Source organism: Mus musculus, chromosome 2 (assembly GCF_000001635.26).
Source record: "Mus musculus strain C57BL/6J chromosome 2, GRCm38.p6 C57BL/6J".
Lineage (NCBI taxonomy): Eukaryota > Metazoa > Chordata > Mammalia > Rodentia > Muridae > Mus > Mus musculus.
This window is the reverse complement of record NC_000068.7, coordinates 38,547,684-38,571,289: the sequence shown is the minus strand read 5'-3', so window position 1 is coordinate 38,571,289 and position 23,606 is coordinate 38,547,684. Positions and strand designations below refer to the sequence as shown.

The following is a 23,606-nucleotide window of genomic DNA, read 5'->3' as shown; positions in this document are numbered from 1 at the left end:
CTCTTCTCTGACAGCTTCCCTCCGAGTTCCGACCTTTTCGAAACTCTTTAGCCAGACAGGGGCTGAGGAACATTTATTAGGGGTAGAGAGCTTGTACCTGCCTAGCCTGTAGGAGGCCCTGGGTTCTGTCACCAACACCACAAAGAAAAAGCATCCTACCTCAGTAAACAGGTTGGAACAGACTGGGAAACTGAGGCTTCCTTCTCGTCAGAGTCAGTAACTGGGGAATCCCCGAAGGAGACTCCTGGCCCTGACCTCATGAAGAAGTAGGCACTACACAGGAGAGGTCAGCATGTGGATTGGACACTGTGTGACCTTGAAATAGACCAACTTCCTGAGTTCCAGTGTCTAGATCCTGTGTACCCTGAAGGCCAGTGGAGATGCGACAGAGCATCCTCAGGTCCTTGGGTATGGCCCTACAAAGCCTTTCCTAGGGGCCTGAGGACCACAGGAGTCGAGGGAGAGGCCAGCCCAGGTATTCCCAGGGCTGAGTGGAGGCCCAGGCCTCGTCACACTCCTGCAACCAGCTGGCTCACATCTCACAAGTGCGTGCCTTGAGTCTGAGCCACCATGACCTGAATGAACGGTGACAGTTTCCAGAGGAGAGTTCCCCACAGAGCACCCATGCTGCCACCAGAAGCTGCTGATGGCTCATGGCTGGCTACAGGCACCCAGTTGTGTGGTGATGGGAGACACCCAGACTGGAGCTGTGGGGTGGCATGGAAATGAGTAGAGCCAGAGGTTTTTTTTTTTTTTTTTCCCTGGGAGGTGGCCACAGGTCACAGGCTGGCTCCGGGTCTCCTCTGTCTCCCCTAGTGATCCCTGAGAGATGTTGGGAGAAGCTGGGAGACCCCGGCCTCTCATGGATTCCTGGTGAAACCCTGCTGTCTCTGTGGTTATGCTGGCTCCATTAAACTAATTAAAGAGCAGCAGCTCCATCTTCATCACTCCGGCACACACTCCGGCACACACTCCGGCACACACTCCGAAGCCCACACAGCCCCACCTAACCTGAAGCCCCTCTTCACACTCCCAACAGGGACATCAAGGCCTGTACCCATTCTCCAACACCTGCTTATTGGCATCACCCCAAGCTCATGCACAGCTCCCACAACTGGACATGGCTCCTTCTCGGGGGCCTTCCCAGATGTTCTTCCTCCACAATCCAACCACCCAGCCCCAGCCCCCAAGACTGCCTCTTCAGTCTTACAAGCAGATCTACCTGGGGAGTAGGTCACAGGGCCAATTGGGCACAGCAAAAGGACCACAAGCCAGGCAGATGCAGTCCATTCTATATGACAGGGTCTGTTGGCCTTCCAGGAAGTACTAGAGAGATGACTTGGGGATATGGGGAGATCCCCCTTCCCCCCTGCAGTGGCCCCTCTGGGCCTCAGTTTCCTCTACTTTGGATCTATCCCAAAGCAAGGGTGAACTCTTAAGACTCAAAAAAGATCTTCCCACACACTACAAATAGTTCCAGGAGAATGGATGCCCTTCCGGCTGGGTCACCCAGGCCTACAGGGGCTGCGGGTAGGTGGGACATAGGCCTCTTACCTAGTGAGTGGGCCGCAGTGGTCTCCGAGCTGAAGAAGCGGCCCAGGCCGAGGTCACCAAGCTTCACAATGCCCGTAGCTGTGATGAACACGTTGGCGGGCTTGATGTCTGCAGGGCAAGGACACAGGGTTGGTGTGGGGAGAGCAGGCTTAGAAGGGATGGGAGGAGGCTCATTTACTTCATCTGTAACATGACTATCCCCCTCCCCCATGTCACAGGTTGGCTGTGAGTGGGGAGCAGAGACTTCTATACTACTGTCTCCTTTTGTACAGCTGCCTCCCCTGTGCCAGACGAGCGTCACCGCACGGGAGACACTGTCTGACAGTCAGTAAGCTTTGCACTGCAGTGACTAGGGCAGGGTCTCACACAGGTGAAAGCAACTCAAAGACACCTTCGACAGGCTTCCTCACAACCTGAAATACCTCCTCAAAGCACTTTCTGGGGTAGGGTGGGGGTATAGCTTGCTTAGCCAATGCCTACCAAGATATCAAAGCCCATGGGAAACTTTCTCTGGGCAAAACTGGCCTCAGCACCAGGTTTGGCCACATCTGGGATGAGTGGAGTCAGCATGCTGTGATGGTCCCATTCCCTGAAGCTTAAGTGATGACTATCGGGCATCAGATAAGACTCCCCCGCCCTCCCAGGTGGGTCCTCGAATGGGACAGATGTGAGTGCAGCTACTGGATACCCTGCATGGCCTAAATGGCCTCATTCTCAGGGCAGCTCCTGGGGCGCTCGAAGGCTCAGAGCTGGAGTCCCGGGCCAAGGAGGGGCACACACCTCGGTGCATCACACGTCGGGAGTGCATGTGCTCCACAGCGCTGCACAGCTGCACGAAGTACTTCCACACGGTCCTCTCAGGGATAAGCCGCTTCTGCTTCTTGAAATACTGTGGGGTGACAGACAGACAGGCCTGGGTGAGCATATTTCCAGCAAGGGTGACACGGTGATCACACCAGCAAAGGCCAAGCAAACAGTGAGGGGCCGGGATGTTGTGTCAGCACCTCTCTTCAGCCCAGCAGAGCTCAGGGGGCCCCAGATGAAATGGACCATGAGGTCAGAGCCTGGCCAGAGGGAAGCCCAAGGAAGAGCCTCTCAGTGACCTGCTCACAGGGGCCTGGGGAGACTAAGGACTCTCAGCATCAGTCCGAGCCTGGCGTGGGAGGAGAACCAGGCCTGAGAGATAGATAGTCATTGTTGTCCCCATGTCCTCAGTCGTTAAATCTCAGTGTCATGTGACTGCTAAAGGCACAGTAACCCTTGAGGAGAAGGACTTAACTTCGTCAAACAGACCCTTGGTTTCAGCAGGCACTAATTTATTTACCTCCTTGCCTACTGTCTTAGTCAGGGCTTCCATTGCTGTGATGAAACACCACAGCAAGTTTAGGAGGAAAGTGTTTATTTTATCCACTACTTCCATATCATAGTCTGTCATGGAAGGCGGTCAGGGCAGGAACTGGTGTGCACGAGCCGATGCAGAAGCCATGGAGGGGTGGCGCTTACTGGCTTGCTCATCCTGCTTTCTTATAGACCCCAGGACCACCAGCCCAGGGACAGAACCACCCATCATGGGCTAGGCCCTCCCCCATCAGTCACTAATTAAGAAAATGCCTTACAGTCTTGCCCACCCACGGCAGAATTTAATGGCTGCATTTTCTCAGTGGAGATTCCCTCCTCTCAGATTTCTTTAGCCTATGTCAAGTTGACTTAAAATTAGCCAGGACACCTAGTAAACCACATTGGAACCCCCAGGGGGGAAAAAAAAGAAAGAAAGAAAAAAGTCAAGAAACAACTCTCCAGGCTGCACTGAAAGAGAATTGAACAGAAGGTTCTGGAAGGATAATGCAGGAACAAATCCTGAGACAGTGTGTGTGTGTGTGTGTGTGTGTGTGTGTGTGTGTATAGGGGTGTGCGCAGCAGGCCTGTACTGAGGTGTAGGGCAATGGCTAGCACCTCGGCTACCTCATCACCAAGCTGTGGTTCTAGTGGCAAGAGGCAGCACTGTGGCCAGTGCCAAGCAGCTATTCCAGTGTAGGAAGCCAGGAACTAACTACCAGGGCACCTGCCTAGCCTGGGGAGGAAACAGAGGTGCAGGAAAGCCCTGCTGCGTACAGGCCACGCTCAATCATGCTGCTGGACTCTCAGCAAGCAGCACAAAGGCCCTGAGGGCTACAAAATGGAGCTTAGTTAGGCCTTCTGAGTTCATCACATCGAATGACGCTGAGAATCTGTGACGGGGACCATGCCCAGAGAGGCTCATGCACAGGCCCACGGCTATGCATCAGGAGCACGCACGGAGGCTGGGATCTAGAGCTGGGGACCTCCAGACACAGGGCCGGGATAGCTGCTAGCTACTGGCCTGGAAGTAAAACCCCTTGAGGCTCTCCTGAGGCCCTTCTAGGAGGAGCTGGCGAGCTGGCTCTTCTGGTCTCCCCAAAGACCTCTGCTTTGGGCCACCCCCAGGCCTCTGTGCCAGGCTGGGCGGCCTGTTATTTACACCATAATGTTATTTGGTCCTCATTATAGTGTTTACGTGGGGACGTGTGCAGCCGAGAGTGGTGATTTTCTAAATGTCATATTCTATAAGTGCCAGCTGACATTTAGTAGGGAGGCGCCGAGTCTCTGGTGGGTTTCAGACAGTGGCGGCTCTGGGCTTCACCAGCCTTGAAAAGAATGCCAGCGCCATGGTTGACGGGCTCCGGAGGCTGCAAACCCTTCAGACAAAAGCCCTGCTGACCAATGACCTCTAAGGCCAGTGGGAACACTGTGGTGTGACCCAGGCTTGGGACTGCAAAGGCTTGGTTCCCCTGGATACCTAGAACAGAATGAGAAGGGGTGTGGCAACAGAGTTTACTGGGCACCAGGCACCTTGCGGGGTATGAAGAAACTGGGTGCAGAAGCCTGCTAAACTATCCCAGGTGTGTCCAGTTAGGGCACTGCCCCCAATTCCCCTGCTGGCTGTAGGTGCAGCAGGGCTAGCCCTGTGAGGAACCTGTGCTGTCAGCTGTTTTGGGCTGGGAGAAGAGAGCATCTGCTAGGGAGGATGGAGGCTGAGGGTGAGGCAGGAACAGCCTCCACACTACTTAAACTCTGTTCCCTGTGGAGCCTGACCCACCTGAACCCTGAGCCTGAGCTAGCTCAGGACACACAGAGAAGCTGGCTATAAAACTAGTGGGCTGGTGTACTGGCTAGTTTTGTGTCAACTTGACACAGCTGGAGTTATCACAGAGAAAGGAGCTTCAGTTGAGGAAATGCCTCCATGAGATCCAACTGTAAGGCATTTTCTCAATTAGTGATCAAGGGGGAAAGGCCCCTTGTGGGTGGGACCATCTCAGGGCTGGTAGTCTTGGTTCTATAAGAAAGCAGGCTGAGCAAGCCAGGTGAGGCAAGCCAGTAAAGAACATCCCTCCATGGCCTCTGCATCAGCTCCTGCTTCCTGACCTGCTTGAGTTCCAGTCCTGGCTTCCTTGGTGATGAACAGCAGTATGGAAGTGTAAGCCGAATAAACCCTTTCCTCCCCAACTTGTTTCTTGGTCATGATGTTTGTGCAGGAATAGAAACCCCGACTAAGACAAATTGGTACCAGTGGAGTGGGGTATTCCTGTGACAACCTGACCATGTTTTGGGGAGGACTGTGGAAGGACTTTGGAACTTTGGGCTTGAAGATCCATCCATTGTTAAGACCTCTGTCGGATGTTGTGTAGGAGCTTGGAAGATAATGTTGAGAACACTGCAGAAGTTGGAGCTCTGGTGTGTGAAATTTCAGAGGGAAAATTAAAGACTCTTTTCAGGGCCATTCCTGTTTTGATTGTGAAGATTCTGTAGTTCTGGTTAGCTGGGGCTGAAGAATCAGCTGTGATTAACAAGATACCAGAACTACTAAAGCAAAAACTTTGCATTACTGGGACTATTGATGCTGGTTAGCTGGAGCTAAGAAATTAGCGGTGATTAAGAAGAGACCAGCATCATTGAGGTGACATCTTCTGGGAAGTATTTTCTGAAAGCACAGTGGCTGTGTTCCAGATATAGCCAAAGTTGTACCTTGTGCTGTGGCTGGACTTGGTAATGTGTAAGGGTCACCCAGGTGGTACTGGTTTTGAAGGCATGAAGGAGTTGAGCAGAGCAGCTGAGGCTTGGCACAGTGAGAGGCCATGGAAGGCCATTGGTGAAAGTGCAGCCTCAGTTGCAATTGATGGCCCAGGACTGAAGGGGTCATGCAGTGTTTTGGAGATGCCAGTACCATGAGATGACCACCAAGAGCAGCAGCAGCAGTGGAGTACAGGCATCTGGAGCCTAGAGGATGACTCGTGTGCTACAAAGGGCCTGGCTGGAGAAGTGACCCAAGCCCTTGGAGGAGCCCAGAAGATCGTGAGTTGGATCCCAGACATTGGACAGTTGGAGATTGACTTTTGCTTTTGATTGTGACTGTGCCCTGATATTTTCCCTCTTGAAGAAAGAAACTGTTTTAGTGGAGCCCACAGTTAAGAGACTTTTAATTGTAAAAAGACTTTGGATTTTAAAAGAGATGGATATTTTAAAGAGATTGAAATTTTAAGCATATGTAAAGACTGTGGGACTTTTAAAGTTATTTAGAATGGGGATGAATAAGATTGTAAGGGTTGAGGCTTACTAGTGATGTTTTTGTGTGTCAAGTTGACAAGGGGTCAATTGTACTGGCTAGTTTTGTGTCAACTTGACACAGCTGGAGTTATCACAGAGAAAGGAGCTTCAGTTGAGGAAATGCCTCCATGAGATCCAACTGTAAGGCATTTTCTCAATTAGTGATCAAGGGGGAAAGGCCCCTTGTGGGTGGGACCATCTCAGGGCTGGTAGTCTTGGTTCTATAAGAAAGCAGGCTGAGCAAGCCAGGTGAGGCAAGCCAGTAAAGAACATCCCTCCATGGCCTCTGCATCAGCTCCTGCTTCCTGACCTGCTTGAGTTCCAGTCCTGGCTTCCTTGGTGATGAACAGCAGTATGGAAGTGTAAGCCGAATAAACCCTTTCCTCCCCAACTTGTTTCTTGGTCATGATGTTTGTGCAGGAATAGAAACCCCGACTAAGACAGCTGGCTACCCAGTCTGTCTCTTTTAGTCTGAAAGAATTGGTCTAGCCTACAGCCCCTTCCCAGAATCCTCTCTCCTATAAAGTCACCAGGAAAGATAGGCACTAGAGATCAGGGAGGGGAGCATTTGCCTAGCACTGCCCAGTGCTGTCTGCCTCCAACTCCATTCCAAGACTGAGAGGTTGCAGGGCAGTCTGAGATCTGTGGGCTCCAGGGGAAGTGGAGGTAAGGGGGGGGGGGGCTCCAGGTCTGTGCTCCTCCTCCTGCTCCATCCCCACCCAACCCTCTTCCAAACACAAGGTTCATTGGTTCTGCTCCCTTCAGGAGTCTTAGGAAGCTACTGTGAACTCAGCACAGTCCCCAATCCTGAGCCTGAACTGAGAAACGCAGCAAGACTTGACCTCCATGGTCACCACCCCACCTGGTGCTGGACCACGGTGAATCTCAGCCTTCTGGATACTTCCCACTTCAATAACCCCCATCAACTCAGCTTAGGAATCACCTCCTCCAGGAAACACTCCTGTTCTGAATCCACAGGCCCTGACCTTGACTCACGCCGGAGTCAAGTCTACTTCCTGATTGAACTCGAGGGCTGGGGGCACCACTAGCAGTGGTGGCATCCTGAGATGGGGGCTGGCATGTGGGGAGAGGCTAGAGAGCTGCATGTATACTTGGGGTATGTACAGAGGGGATGGCAAGTGAAGGAGAAACTAGTGATGGGGCCTGAGACATGATGTATCACGTCTGTTCCCACCAGGGATCTGTGTGGAGATTAACACCCCTGCAAATGCATTAATATGTCAACGGAAATATAAAAGCAGGTGATAACGGCTCAGTAATGCCGCTTCCCAGCGACACCGTATTCCTAGGGGCCAAATTTCTGAAGAGCAACTGATAAACAATTGCTCAATCCCCAGTGCCTGCTGGGAAGACAGAATCCACGTCGGCCATATCCAAACACATCTGGGAGTTCAGTGTGGGGCTTGAGCGTGGCCTGGCTTTACTGAGGACACACAGACAAGGTTCAGGGGAGGCAGGTGATGGGGCTCCACTTTAGGGGCTAGAGATGAGGACCCATGCAAGCAGGGACATGTGGGCCTTGAAGGAGAAGCAAGTATCAGAAGCTATGGGTGAGGGCTTTTCCACTTACAGGCTGTGCTGCCTTTGGCTGGACACTAAACCTCTCTGAGCTCAGTGTTTCAGCATGGCTGTGGCTGATGGCAGCACTCTCCAAGTGGAGCTGCCATGTCCCTGAAGCCAAACCTATCTATGGTAGCTCCACTCCTGAGACCTGGGATGGGGACAAGAAAGCTTAGGAATATCAGAGAACATGGCACTGAGTTTTAGGGGGTTAAAGTTGCTTAATCCCTCACAGAGCAGGCATGGAATCCTCACTATGGATAATGAAGACAACACCTGTCCAAAGGCTGTGTAGGCTGTGTGGAGACCATGACCTCCAGCCAGTGCCAGGCCTGGTAAACACAGTTCCTCTATAGTGGGTGTTCTCAGACAAGGCAGCCTTTCTAGGCCTCAGTTTCCCCTCCTATAGGAAATGGCAGCTGGAACCAAAGGATATGTCATTTAATGGGCCGCTACATATTTTGAATTAAGAATCTGTGGTTCTGTTTAACAGGGGCTGAAAAAATGGCGGTGATTAACAAGGGACCATAACCGCTAAAGGGAAACCTTGCTTTGCTGGTCGGCTAGAGCTGAGCACTTAGTAGTGATTAAGAAGAGACCAGCATCACTGAGGTGAAACCTTGGAAGTGTTTCCTGAAGATCAACACAGAGGACGTGTGTTCAGAGGCACCCAAGGTTGTACCTTGTGCTAGTAGCTGAACTTTGTAGTGTAAGAGTCACCCAGGTAGCTCCAAAGGGATGCAGGGGTCATGGAGAGCAGCCAAGGCTTGGCACGATGAGAGGACAGGAAAGGACAGTGGTGAAGGTACAGCCAGAGTAGCATCTAATGCCCCAGAACTGAAGGGGTCATGAAAAGAGTCTGAGCCTTAGCACCAAGAAGAGAGCCCAGGAGGCGCAATTGGTGCAATCCAGTTGCAACAGAAGACTCTACAGTTTGAGATGCCTGTACCATGGGAGAACCAGCAAGAGCAGCAGCAGCAGTGGAGTGGACCCAGTCAGAGCCTAGAAAACCATTTGTGTATGCTGCAGAGGGTGGAGCCTGAGAAGTGACCCAAGCAAGCCCCTGAAGGAGTCCAGAAGACCCTGTGTGGATTCCAGACATTGGACTTGAGTTATTTATATAGTTGGGGTTTGGTTTTACCTTGTTCAGACTGTACCCTGGTTTTTCCCCCCTTGAAGTAAGGAAGTATTTAGCTTGTTTATTATTTTACAGGAGCCCACAGTTAAAAGACTTTTAATTTTTAAAGAGTCTTGGAATTTTTAAAGAGTCTTGGAATTTTTAAAGAGACCAATTTTTTGTTTTGTTTTTTGCTTTTTTGAGACAGGGTTTCTCTGTGCAGTCCTGGATATCCTGGAACTCACTCTGTAGACCAGGCTGGCCTCGAACTCAGAAATCCCCCTGCCCCTGCTTCCCAAGTGTTGGGATTAAAGGTGTGTGCCACTGCTCGGCAAAGAGGCCAGCTTTTAAAGTGTTTGAATTTGTAAAGACTGTGGGGTTTCCTTTTTAAGTTTGTAAAGTGATTTCTATTATTATGATGACGTTGGTATTAATGTATGATCTTGAGGATGACTGAGAAAGGAAAGAAAGGCTGTGCGCTTAACAGTGATGTGCTTGTGTGTCGGGCTGACAAGGAGTCAATCTATGTCAACTTGGCACAAACTGGAGTCATCTGAGAGGAGGGAACCTCAACTAAGAAAGTGCCTCCATGAGATCAGGCTGTGGGCAAACCTGTAGGGCATCTTCTTAATTAGTGATTGATGTGGGAGGGCCCAGCCCACTGTGTGTTGGTTGGTGGTCCTGAGTGCTACAAGAAAGCAGACTGAGCCAGGCAGTGGTGGTGCATGCCTTTAATCCCAGCACTTGGGAGGTAGAGGCAGGTGGATTTCTGAGTTCGAGGCCAGCCTGGTCTACAAAGTGAGTTCCAGGACAGCCAGGGCTACACAGAGAAACCCTGTCTCAAAAAAACAAAACAAAAAACCAAACAAAACAAAAAAAGAAAGCAAGCAGGCTGAACAAGCCATGAAGAGCAGGCCAGTGAGCAGCACCCCTCCAAGGCCTCTGCATCAGCTCCTGCTTCCAGCTCCTGCCTCAGCCCTGTTTGAGTTCCTGTCCTGACTTTCTTCAGTGATGAACAAGGATGTGGAAGTGTACACTAAATAAGCCCTGCCCTGTCCAATTTGCTATTGGCCCTGGTGTTTCATCACAGCAATAGTAGCCCTAAAACAGAAATACAGTCTGACCTTTGGAGGTGTTCACTGTTCCTGTTCCTTCTGCTGAGAAAAGTGTCCCCAAGTGCTCTGGGCTGGAGCAGTGTGGCTGGCCCAAAGGGTCCCTTCTGTGTACCACAACCCGCACCCAGGCATCATCCTATACAGGCATCATTCTGCCTTGTTTGTGCATCCCCCTCAAGCCTGAAAAGAAGACAAGGGTACCCCACATAGGTGCTGAGGTCAGAGCCAGGCCAAGTTATCGAGCCTCCATAACACCCCCAGGCCCCGCCCATGCCCGTTGAGAGGAGGCTGCCCTGCTCCAGGCCCCTGACCTTGATCATCTGTGAGAGGTCACCCGCGTCAGCCAACTCCAGCACAATGTTCAGCTCATTGTCTTCGATGAAGGAGTCCAGATACTTGATGATATTCGGATGGTTCAGTTGCTGCACCAGAAGGGGGAGTGGCCAGCGATGAGTGGCGTGGCTCCAGTGCCGCCCCCCCACCCCCACGGCCCCTCCAGCCTCTGCTCAGGCTCAGCTCCTGGCTTCACTGAAGTGAAGCATTCCCTGCTGCTCTTTTGTTCTTTCTCAAAGTCTCAGAAGTCCCTTGGAAACTAAGTATCCTTCCCACCCTAAGCGCCTCTGACTGACTCTCTCACTCATGGACTCCAAGATGAGGAAGTGGGTGGAACCCAGGCAGGGTGGTAAAAATCAGCTCCATCTGGAAGAGGACCCTCCCAGGTGGTGACCTACATGGCTACTGGGTCTTGGGGAGCAAGAGAGGATTCCCAATACCACTACAGCGGGGTTGGCACTGCTCAGACAGCTGACAGCCAGGGTCTGACTGACAGCATGTTTTCTAAATGCTCCAGAAGTCTTTGAGCCCAGCTAGTCTGTGCCAGCAGGAAAAGCTGCTTTCTCAGGTCTAATGAGAATAATTGAGGCCAAAGATTTGAGTTGGTATGGCTTGTGCGAAGATCCCGTGTGAGGAGAGGCCAGCACGTCCCAGGGGATGCTAGGAGCCATGGGACTGGGCATAAGGTAAAGTGGAGGTAGGGACCTCGATACCCCGAAACTCTGAAAATACTCAACAGATCAGACTGCATTAGACCCTGGATTATGTATTTATCAGTATTGATCTGTCAGCAAACCTATGCACAAGACCTTTCTTGATGAGGTAATAAGGTGTGCTAGTATTGTCTCCCATTTGTGACTTGGATTCTCATCTTTATATGGTGGCTACGACAGACAAATGATTCTAGCCTTCTTTTATGGCTAATGCCCTTAGTATCTGGGGATACCCCTGTGTCCTCTAACTATGATGAGTCCCTGCAGTTTCCTACAAACTCTCAATTACAGCCTTGGCTTGTGTTTTGTTTGGGGATCTCATTCTATAGCTTAGCCCAGGCTGGCCTGGTATTCACTATGTAGCCCAGGCTAGCTTTTAACTGGCAATTCTCCTCTGTGTTGGAATTATAGGTGGATGACCACACCGGGTTTAGCTCTAACTTCAAATCAGCTTACAAACTACAGAACTGTTCCTGGCTTTAGTCTTTAATTTTATTTTCAGACTAAACCATTTCACAGCCGTGTGTGTATATGGCATGAGAAGGAGTTACAGCTCGTTCTTTCTCATCAGCAGGTCCTGATTGTCCCAGAGCCCGGTTCCAACTCTCCTGTCTCCTGAATTGTTTTATGGTTGTTTTGAGAAGGTCGTTGGGGGCTAACCCCAGCTTCAGTTGTGGTCAGAGAACATTACTTATTTTTGGTTATTTTTTATCATCGTTATCATTTTATGTGCATCGTTATTATTTTATGTGCATTTTGCCTGCATGTGTGCCTGTTTGAGGGTGTCAGATCCTCTGGAACTGGAGTTACAGTTGTGAGCTGCCATGTGGGTGTTGGGAATTGAAACCAGGTCCTCTGGAAGAGCAGCCAGTGCTCTTAGCTGCTGAGCCATCCCTCCAGCCCTACACTTTTTCTTCATTATTATTATTGTGCATGTGTGTGATGTGTGAGTGCGTGCATGCCACGGTACCTTTGTGAGAGGATGATCTTGTGGAGTCAGTTCTCCTGTCTTTACATGGATGTGGGAACTAAAATCCGGTGGCTTGCACGTCAAATCCTTTCTTTACTCATCAAGCCACTTATGAAAGGCCACATAGCTTAGAAGGAAGACATCAGGAGTGTGACCCAAGGCTTTCTTACTTTCTCACCCTACTACTTGGGGACCAAGTCTAGAAAGTTCTATCTCTGGCTCTGGGGAAACCAACATGGAGATCGCTGGAAAGGAGGGGACTATCAGACATACCTGCTGCTCATATGTGCTATCCTGATAGGCCCAGGATGCTTGACCTACAGTAACCCGGAGAGCTGGTCAACCAAGGTTGGCTTGATCGGGGCACTCACCTTTAGGAGACCAATTTCCTTGACACAGTCTTGCCTGGCTTTGGCATCCATCATCTCAAAGATCTAGGGCAAGAAGAAGCCAGAAACAGAGCAGTTAAAACCAGTGCCAAAGACAGGATTCAAGCAAGCCCCTGCTTACCCTGATCCTTGCCAAGGACCCAGAGAAGTGAGAGTCCCAACTCTCGCAGCAACAGCATGAGTCAGAGACTATATTATATTGCCCAGTTCACTTGGTCCCATGGTGCCTCTTATGTGGTGAGAGTCATTGTATCCAGCCCATAGCCTCTGAGGCTGTGGCTGCATTCTGGTAAGTGGCATATTGTCAGTGCTCCTTCACCGGAAACCTGAAGCATAAGCCTTGTAGGGAGAGCACAGCAGCCATTATACAGAAGAAGAATGACAGCCCAGAATGCCTCTAGAAAGGCAAGAACAAACAGTATCTCAATTGCAGGGGTCTGATGTCCCAGTGGCCCAAAGAGAATGTGAGGGTCACAGGGCAATGCTGATGCTATGCAGCCAGTATCTTCCCATCCTCTCCCATGGGTGCCTGGCTAAGCTACCCAACCTGTTCAGGGTCTCCTGGGCCCAATGCACTTACCCTGTAGGAGAACCAGTAGAATAATGGGCTTAGGCAGCTGGGGTTGGGTGGAATGGGATTCTAGACACATGCTGTGTGCTTCCCAGCCTGACCTTGCTGCTGTATACCTCCCCTCCATTTAGAAGGCTGACAGAGGGCAAAGGCTGATATTGGTAGTTTGAGAGTTGCTACCGTTTTCCTCATCTAAAAAATGAGACAGTCCACAGGGCTACTGTCAGGTTCCCATGTCTGAACACAACCCCGTACACAGTAGGTGCCTAATGTGTGCATACTTTTCTTTTCTTTTATGTTTTACCATGGGCTAAACTTGAGTCCCCTAAGAGGTTAGGGTCATAGTGAAGCCACTTGGCCGTGAACTCACCTGCACCTTCTTCAGAGCCACTGTCTTCCTGTCCAGCAGGCAAGTGGCCTTGTAAACCTCACTGAACTGTCCTCGGCCAATCTTCTTCTCAATTTGGAAGTCTGCCAGTGAGCAGCGAAAAGACAGGGTGTTTGGGAGCCTCTGTAGGAAACAGAGGCATTGGTGATCAGCTAGGTTGCAGCAAAAGGCCTAGGGCTAGATTGCTAGGACCCCAGCACCCCAACAGCACCTTCTAAGCAGAGAAGAGATATCACTCCACACCCCCCAACAATAGGCCTGACAAGCAGACTGTGTGACAAGTGTCAGAACAATTCTAGTCTCATTCTAGGCTCACCGGTCCCTATCACCACAGTCATTGTCCTGACACCGTCAGTCACCATTAGCCAGGACAGCCATTCCCCATGGGAAAGGGGACACAAGCTTCGGGTGTGCAGCTTACATCTGAGCTTCTTCTGACATCTGCCCCATCACAGTGACACAGAGAAACCAGACTTTGTGGAGACTGCAGAACCAGCACTGGAAGCAATGATGGAACAAAGGGACCTGACCAAGGATGTTATTGAAAATATCTAATCTCAATCCTGGGTTTCTACCCTGCCTTTGACCATTCAGTTCCCAGATAAAAGACACACAAACCTTATATTTATAATAGGCCTTAATCAGCACTAGAGCTGGGTAGATATCTATCATCTATGCTATTATGTCTATTTCCTAGCCAATCCCACTATATAACTTGCCATGTTTTGTCTGGGCTGCCTTTAACTCCAATTAGTCACACCACATGACCACTATTTTAAGATTCTTATCCCATGGTGTCTTCTCCTCTCTCCACCTTTCTCTTTCTCCTCGTGGTCTCCTCAGAGCCCAAGCCTGGGAACCTCAAGCCCTGCTTATCTCAATTCTGACCGCCTATAGGCTGCAGGCATCTTTATTCACCAACCAGAAATAACTTGAGGGCAAGGTCACACAGCATCACTTGGGTCTACTTGGGACTCTCTTGTCTCTGGGGCAACCAGGCCTTATAGGCCTTGCACTTAGCATTACAATACATAGCCATGGACCAAACCTCAACACAAGGAGACTGTGGATAATTTCCTGCCAGCCCATGCTTACACTGCCTGCTTCCCTCAGCAAGGTCAATGTTAGACTGACTTGGCTCTGAAATCTTGAGCAGCGGTGGAGGCTGGTTTGGAGAGATCCCTGACTGCAGACTCAAACCAGAGGAAGATGATGTCTGCCAGGCAAACTTTTAAGGAGTGGCTAGTATGCTACCTACCCACCAAGTAAGCGGTTCAGAGGCCAAGCTTCCCCAAACACTATTCATACCCGACATGTTGGTATAGGTGCCACCTCAGAGAGACCAAAGTGGGGACCCAATGCTGGAAAGTGAGGGCTGGTGGGGTGCAGCAGAGCCAGCCCCCACTCTCTGCTTCTCCTCCAAGGCTCCAGTAGGAGCAAAGCATTGCCAACTGCAGGAGCACAGCTGAAGTCATGCTTGCAAAGAACCAAGGTGGCTCCTGGGACCTTGGATGGAAGTAGACCTTCGGAGGTGACAATGTGCTGTTGTGCAGTAAGTACCTATTGTGTGGTACTTGAGAGGTGCTATGAAAGCCTCCTGACAGCCTATGCAGGCCTCTTCCTGAGGGTCTAGGCCAGTACAGCAGGGACTTGAGTTCTTTGTCTGACCCTGAGCTGTGCTGATGGTGGTCCTGGGTGAGGCCCCCTCTCTTGCATCCCCCTGGTACAGTGAAGGATGGAGTCGGGTGATCACTAAGGCTACTTGTACTGTGAACACAGACAGGCCTTCTTCTCATTAGGATGGGTGGATGAGCTGTGGGCTGAAGACCCCTTGACAGTCTGCCCAACCAGGAGGCGACACTGCCCAGTTCACCAGTGGCTCCAAAGTCTAATGGATGTGAGGTGTAGTTGTGGGGTGACTGAGGCAGAGGTTCTAGCTCACATCTGCATATGGATGACCCAGATTTGCATTTCCTGTCACACTCCAGTCATCCCAACTAGAGAAAAGGTTTCCTGTAGTGAAGCTATGCACTGGGGGCATGTCCAGGTCACTGGGGTGGGAGAGTGCCAGAAAACTGCTAGGCAGGGTGCTCCTGTGGCTGCCACTGCTCAAGTGTTGGGCATCTCATCGCACAAGGGCCCTTCAGCATCAGAGTCCTGACCCTGATTTAACTCATGGAGAGAGGGAGGGTGTAGAGTCTTCTTACCCGCCACACTAGGTCTGTATGTTGCGCCTCATCAGGCCTGTTTCCCAACCCAGGTTACCCTCGGCATGATCCAGTTTGCCACGCATCCAAGTGACCCTGAGCCTGTCATCTGTTCATTAGGGCTGTATTGAGGGCAGGGATGGATGCCTCAATGGGAAGTCATTCCTGGCTCCTTTGGGAAGGCCCTTAGCTGTCCCTCAAAGGCAGAGGAGGCAGCGTGTTGACCTGGGCTATGAAGAGGCAGGCTGCTGACCCTGCAACAATTCCACACCCACTGCTTCCTAGCACAGTGGCCCCAAGGAGAAGGCCTGTGCTGCAGAGGGAGGATGGTGTGGACTAGGAAGAGGAGGAGGAGGAGGAGGAGGAGGAAGACGAAGAAGAGGAAGAGGGAGGAGGGGAGAAGGAAGAAGAGGAGGGGTGAGGGGAGGAGGAAGAAGAGGAAGAGGAAGGAGGGGAGGAGGAAGAGGAGGAGGGAAGAGGGGAGGGAGGAGGAGGGAGCAGTCTCTATAAGCATGACCACAGACAGCAGAAGCAGCCTGGTGGGCAGGAGTCAAAGAGACAGCTGAAGTCCATGTTCACTGTCTCCAAATGCATCCTTCCTAGAAATGTCACTAGTTTTCTGAGGCCCAAGCAGGACATATAAGGGATAATGGGAGATGACTCCCTTGGGACACTTATCCTACCCCAGAAAACCCTGAGAAACCCAGGCTTTCTTTTCCAAGTCAGATCAAATTAGGCCAGAAATACCCGCCCCCCCCAGTACCCCCTCACTAATTTGAGTTTAAAATGTTTGAACCACACTATGCCTCGCCATCGACAAACCCTTTTCTCCCCTATGCTCACTCCCTAAACAGGAACATAAAATTACACGTTAGAAGGATAAAAATGCATTCGCCCAATTAATTTTCTGAAATCTCATTAAAAAATTTAGCCTGACTAAGTCAGACTTCTGACCTGAATTTTAATCATCTTTACACTGGATGGGCCTCGTCTCCCTCACACTGGTGACGCATCATTAATTTTAAGGCAACTGTTTCTATGATTTTAAAAAGCACACTTCATCAGCATGACATTTCCTGTAAACGAATTTCACCTTTAAAGACATCTGACATCGTGTGTATGGGGGACTTACAGGAGACTGGGTTTCTACGAAGCGAAATGCTTTAAATATGCATTGCACAAAAGGGCTCAATTTACAAAGAGTCCACATTGTCAGACACCTTGCAAGGCCAACCCCGCTCGGCAGAGTGGCCAATTTCAAACCCACAGCCGACCTTCTTTCTTACTGCCCTCAAGAGCAAGACAGCACTTCACCTCCCTGTGAAGTGGAGCACTGGCTGCTCCTCCTTCTCTGAGACCGCACTGTCAGCCCGATTGCCATCATCCCAGCTGAGGCGCCTACTATAGGCTTCATGGACCATCAGCTCACAGGCACACTCAGGAATTGCTTGTAGCGCAGAGACATCATGATTGGCATTAAACATCCAAATTGCGGTACCCTCCCCCCCTCCCCCCACGGGATGGTCCCGGTACCCTAGCTAGGCGAGAGCTGCAGCTGAGAGCAAGGCCAGGCAAAGGCTGGAAGGAGAAGACTGGAGGGTCTTCCTCACCTCCATCTCCTACAGTTGCCGCTTCCGGGTGTACACCGCTTCCCACCCCCACCCCCATTTTACCCTCCCTCAGGCCTGGAGCCTATGAATATGCTCTCTATTCTGTCCCTGACTGCTGGCCATTCACTGGGCAGAACCAGCCACCCATTCTCTGTTCTTCCCCAAGCTCTCCAGTGTCCTTTTATCAGTTTGTAGAGGGGTCTCCAGTAGGCTGTGAGTACCAAGGGCCAGTACTCAAAGAAAGACCTGAAACAATCATGTTCTAAATTTACAATCAGTAGCCAATATTCTTCAATGGTGTGTGTGTGTGTGTTCATGCACATGGAGGGTGCATGTCAATCATTCTCTACATTTTGAGACAGGGTCTCTCACTGAAGTCAGAGCTCACCAAATTCAGAGGGGCTGGATAGTCAGTGAGCCCCCAGAGACTCACATGCCTCCCTCTTTCCTGGTTCTGGGTTACAGAAGTACGCCACTGTGTACAACATTTACGTGGATGCTAAAATCTGAACTCAGGTCATGCTTGCACGGCAGGTACACTATTGACTGAGCCATCTTTCCAGCTCCTTGAGTTTTGATAGCCATTAGAATTTGGTCATTAAACTTTACCCATCCACCATCACATCTTTGAGAGGGTTTGCATATAAATTTTGTTCTGTGAAACACACCCATGGACAGCTGCCCCCAGACCCCTGCAGAGTATGCACATGCCTCTCTCCAAATAAAAGTGGACACAGAATGCCCAGAGCAGGTTCCTGAAGACAGGGACATCAGCAGGGATTTCTCACACAAGGAAACCTTCCCCTTTCATACAAGCTACCTGGTTCTCCATGGCTTTCCCCTTTTGACTTTGTATGTCCATTCACTGGGATGTCAGCCAAAGCCTAGCCTTTCTCAGTGACTGTGGACCTCACAGGCCAACGGTAGGATTCAGCAGACAGATTTCCATGTGCTGTTGGCTCCCTTGGTTTCTGTAAAACCACTAGCTTTGGGACTAAAATGTTAACAAAGCCATAGGTGGACTGTTAGGAACTCCTGACCTTTCTGCCTTGAGAGGGTAAATATAACTGTGAGAGCTTTGGCTTTGAAACAATTCATCGTAATTTTTCAATTATAAAAGTAAAGTCTATAGCTGGGTGTGTTGGGGCACACCTTTAATCCCAGCATTCGCGGAGGCAGAGACAGGAGAATCTCTGTGAGTTTGAGGCCATCCTGGTCTACAAAAGTGAGTTCCAGTGAAGTCTGGAGGGCTTTCCAGGACAGCCAGGGCCAGAAAAACCCTGAAAAACCAAAAAGTAAACAAACAAACGAACGAATGAACGAACGAATGGTCTACACATGGCATTTCCTTGACATACATGGTGCTGGGTCCCATGCTGGATGTTTAAATCATATCATGTAAATGAGACTCTGCAGATGTCTCAGGATGGTGGTGCTAGCATTGTCTATGCTCTACAGATGAGAAAACTGAGGCGGAGACACTTTGTTCCCATCCTCAGAGCAGGTACAGCCTCATTCCTTGTTCCAAGGATGGCTTGCTGGGTCACACACCTCCTGCCATAAAGAGACTCCACTCCATTCCAAGCATTTCAGGATGCTGACATGAACAGGTTTGTGCCACACTCCCCGGATGGGGTCAAGACATAGGCACTGAGAGGACTGAGCCTCCATCTCCATCCCAGCCTGGAGCTAGCACAGCACACTTGGCCATGCACCCCAAGTTTTCAAGCCTGGCCAGGTACACAGGTGGGACCAGGGCATCCTTGCCTGACAGCCACTGCCCAGAGCAGCCGACACTGAGTGATTGCATCTAATTACACTTAACTATGTCATCACCCGCTCCAACATGTGCGACAAGCAGCCGAGGACACTGTCACCGCTGCCTCCTCGCCTCGCCTCGCCTCGCACGAGAAATAATTACGGGCCTCTCTCCTCTGCCAAATGAGCCTGTAATTAACCCTAATTGCTCGAAATGCAACTGGCTAATTCTGGGAGATTAATCAAGGGGGATTCGATTGTTAGTGAATGACTTAATGTGACAAATGGCTACATTACCTAAGCAGGCCCCGCTGCCCCAGCCATCAGCGTCATGTCCTGGCCCAGCTCAGGAGCTGTGCCTCCCCAGTTTCTACCTGGAAATTGACCACCACATCCAGCGCAAACCACATAGTTGTCCTGGGACAGTCTGCATACTTGCGCCCACTGTCCATGAGCTCAGGTGTCATCTTTGTGTGGGTCGGTAGTAAGACCCTCTCTTGGGCTGACATAGCCCTATGCCATAGATCACAACACAGCCAAGACTGCAAGCAAATACAAATTCAAAACCCACCTGGCTCTCTGAGCAGCTGTCTGTGCAGTTTAAAATTTGCACAATGGGCAGACCCTTAGTCTTCTACCCAGAACTAGGGTGTCAGAAGCAATGACAGTCTCCCATGGAGCAGGAATATGGCTGTCTTTAATATCCCTCTGATTTATGTCTTACAGCCTCAGGAAAAAGCTGACCCTGCCCACAGGGTCCTTAAGGATCTGGAGCAGGCACCAAGCTTGCCACCCTGCAGGCCACTGTCTGTCCCTTTCTTACAGAGATCATCCCTCTCACTTGCTTCACGGGGACTCTGGAGCTATGGGGGTCCCTTCTGTTGGGTATTTTAATGTTTCTATCCCAGGAGATTTTGTGCTCCCTGAGAGCTGACCTGGGCCTGCCTCATATAGCCACACCCTAGGCGGTCCACTGCACATAAGGGTGTATTTTGAAATACAGATGTATTTCGCCGACTCAGTGGTATAGAGCATGCCTCTGTGCACGAGGCTAGAGACATCCTCCATCTAGTAGGCATAGATGACCCCTGAAGGAGTAAACATCCCAAGGCCAGGGCCACACAGGGGGCATGCGCACGGGTGTGGGGGAATGCATGTGGGTGCAGGAAACACACACAGGTATGGGTCATGAGTGGGAAGTCTCCTCAGAGAGTAGTATCTGGCCTTGTGGTCTGGAGGGAGACTGGGAAGGGCATTCTGGGTCGGGGAACAGTGTGCAAAGGCAATGAGTGTGGCAAAGGCACTCAAAGCCACCTTTAGAGCAGAACCAAAGGCAGCTGAGCCCTCTAAGGCATCAAAAGCCAGGGTGATCTGGGCACAGAGAGGCCATCTCTAGAGCACAAGACCAAAGAGAGCCAAACATAATTCAGACCAAAGCAGAGGTCGACAGTGGCCCAGGACACACGAGAGCTTTCTGTCCATTCCTGTGCCCCTCTTCTCCATGCACAGAGCTGCAGATGTGGAGCTGCCCCTCAACGGAAACCAAACATCTTTGAATAAAGTACAGGGCCACACCCCAGGCCTGGGAGCATCCGGCGCCATGTCTGTGTGGCAGGCTACACAGCTCCCTACAGGTAGGAAAGGTCGAACAAAGGATCCTCAGTGTTCTGGGACACAAGAGAATGGGCTTACCTGTGGGTCTGGAGGGGGTGCAGGCCCCAGTGCATGGCAGAGGTGGTTTGGGCTCCCTCCATGAGGCATGTGGCTGGGCTGTCCTGCCATCCTGCATGCCAGCCTCACGAGGTCACGGACTGCAACAGAAAATAGGAACCTGGTCACTTTCTCCTCCTAGCCACCAATTTCATTTTACAGATGGGAGAGCAGAGGGCACAGATGTCACTCTGCTCATGGTCACCTAGCTCACAAGTCACAAATACCACAGAGGGTACTCTCTCTCCATGAGGTTGTGCTGCTTCAGTGGCTAGGACTGTCCACTGGAAGGGGGGCACAGAGGTACTCTGCAGGGAAATGAGGACTGTCCATTCCAGACCTGCACGGAGGCCCGCATCACTTACTTTCTTTTTGCTGAGATAAAACACCATGGCCAAAAGCAACTTTTAGAACTAAAACAGTTTATTTTGGCTTATGGTTTCACAGTATGGTTAAGAGACCATACTGGCAGGAACAACATGGCTGCCAGAACATGGAGCTGAGAACTTGCATCCTTTACCACAAGCATGAAACAGAGAGAGTGAGCTGGAAGTAGGATGAGGTTAGAATCTGAAACCAGCCCTCAGTGATGTACTTCTTACAGCAAGGTACGCCACCTAAACCTCCCAACAGCAGCACCAACCTGAGCCATTGTGGGACACTTCTCACTCAAACTCCCATAAAACCTCAGCTTCCACCCTCACTACCAGACATTTTTCTACATCCTTTCGATAGCTCTGTTTTGCTGTCCCCAACACCCCATATAAGCCCAATGGGCAACCTTAGTGGCCAGGAGAACCGAGCCAGACTCTGGTAGTACGTAGCAGACATGGTAACACTGGAGGGTGCACGTTCTTGTGAACCTCCAGGTAGGTTAGCTCTCATGGCCAGGACTGACCTGATGATGCCCATGCCATGTGCCCAATTATGAGCAGAAGTCAGTCAAGTGTCTCCCTACTCCTGGGAGAGTGTCTTCTACTCCTGGTGCTAGAGGCAGTTTCTAGCTTCCCCATCTCACTGGCCTCTTTGTGGCAGAAATCAAGGCTGACATGCATGGGAGCTTTCTGGCTAGGGAAATGATTCTCTTGTGTGGGAAAGCCTGCATATACCCCGTAGTATGTCTTTAACATCTTCCGAGGGCCAGGCTTGGACTTGGGCTCCTACAAGGCATATAGAAGGCATCAGTGTAGCTCAGTTAAGTAGGAAAACCCTGAAGCATCTACAGACTCACTCTTTGTGTCCCAATTCTAGTCTGAACTCCAGGGGGTGCTGACCCAGGCTCCTGAGCAGCTGTACTATATATAGTTCCTAGAGAGCCAGAAGCCCCTATGAATCATGAATGACCTTCCTAACATCTCAAGGGAATAAGCACACAAGCTGGTCAGTCCTGTCTCACATTTGTGTAACCCACATTGCAAGGCTAAGAGACTATTTGAACTAGCTCGTTTTCTGTTACTATACCAAAATGCCTGAGTCTGGACAACTTTATAAAGAAATTTTTTATTGAGCTCACAGTTTTGGAGATTCAAGGGCCCGATCAGCACTGGCAGGAACCTCTGCCAGGCTAATATTACACTGGCAAAGACTCTGGGAAAAAAGAACAGATCCCGTAGCCAGTCAAGAATCCAGACAGTCAGACAGTCAGGGCTCAGACTTGAACTTTTATAAACAATTTAACCTCATGAAAAATAATCCTTCCTGGAGGCAGTGCCCCTGTGACCTAATGACCTCCTACTAAGCTCTACCATTTAAAGGTCCCAACATCTCTCACTGCAGTAAGACAGGAATCAGCACCATCGCTATTGTTAGAACGGATATCCTGCAGATCTGGTCGGACTGTAAGTCACTCCACGACCCCTCTAAGTCACCAGCCACATCAACCAGATGCCAGATTTGTTTGTAGCTTCCGGGTACACTAGGGGTACCTAGTCCACTACAGCAGGCACCCTGGCCTCCAGCGTCATTGTTCCTGTGCCCCTGGCAGCCCTTAACCTCCACTGTCTCTGAGTGGGCGCAAATGTGTGTGTGTGTGTGTGTGTGTGTGTGTGTGTGTGCATGTGTGTGGATGCGTACATGTGTGTGCAAGTACATGGCAGAGGTCGACATGGTGTACTCATCAAAACCTTCCCTTCTTTGTATTTGGTTGCCAGGGATTGAACTCAGGTCCTCATGTTTCTCCCCAGCCCCTCACTGATCTTTGAGGCATTTATCTATTCCACAGTGCATAAAATCAAAAACAGAAAGTGAGGCCACAGGTCCTCTGCCAAGCCCAGCACAGCTCATGTGGATTTCTACTGTCTGTGACATTAACCACCTTTGATGTGGCTTAACCTCACGTGTGGAGATACACATACGTAGTCTCTGACTGAGGGTACACTGCATCAGGGCAGGTCTCTCCCTCCCTGAGTCCCTCTGTGCAGGCCTTACAGGGGATGCAAATGGGCCCAGATGCTCTCAGAATCTTCCATCTTCTCACGGTCTGGCTGAGTAACCAACTACAGCATCCCTCCCGTCTCCCCCCGCCCCCCAGAGTGACATGGTGGAGGAGCTGGGTACAAAAAGCCCCAGGATAAACAGATAAGCACGGAGAAGCTTCCTCAGGCACTGTTGTTACTCAGGGGGAAAGCCTGTGACAACAAACTGGGCATAAGAGTGAGCCCGATGTAAAATGCGCATGAATTTGAAGAGGAAGCCAGAGGCTCCCGCAGGCTTAGCAGCTGATGCGGCCAACACCCTCCACATCCCTCAGGGTGACATGTTCACCGTCCTCTGCCCTTAGGGGGACCTCTGGGAAAAAGATGGAGAACTGTCTTCAGGAGAAGGTTCCATCTTCATCTTAGAAGGCTCCAGAATGGGCCTACAGGCTGCCCTGTCCTGGGCATTCATGTTATCTGTTCTGCCTACCTGACTGACTGGACTCTGTCTCTGAATTCCCCTTCTCTCATTCTGCCTCCAGCCCTCAGGTGTTTG

The 23,606-nt window shown here is 50.7% G+C and overlaps 1 protein-coding gene across 7 annotated transcripts in view; it reads right to left on the bottom strand.

The window, feature by feature from the left end:
- Positions 1-23,606, bottom strand: part of Nek6 (NIMA (never in mitosis gene a)-related expressed kinase 6) — a 103,628-nt gene that overhangs the window by 16,201 nt on the left and 63,821 nt on the right. For all 7 annotated transcript variants that reach the window (XM_030251924.1, XM_030251922.1, XM_030251923.1 and 4 more), the window contains 6 exons: positions 20,619-20,737; positions 13,334-13,474; positions 12,375-12,437; positions 10,299-10,409; positions 2,335-2,443; positions 1,555-1,662 (listed from right to left, as the gene is read on the bottom strand). In XM_030251924.1, the coding sequence (XP_030107784.1) occupies positions 1,555-1,662; positions 2,335-2,443; positions 10,299-10,409; positions 12,375-12,437; positions 13,334-13,474; positions 20,619-20,708 (622 nt within the window). In that variant the 5' untranslated portion in view covers positions 20,709-20,737. The remainder of the gene's footprint in view (positions 1-1,554; positions 1,663-2,334; positions 2,444-10,298; positions 10,410-12,374; positions 12,438-13,333; positions 13,475-20,618; positions 20,738-23,606) is intronic.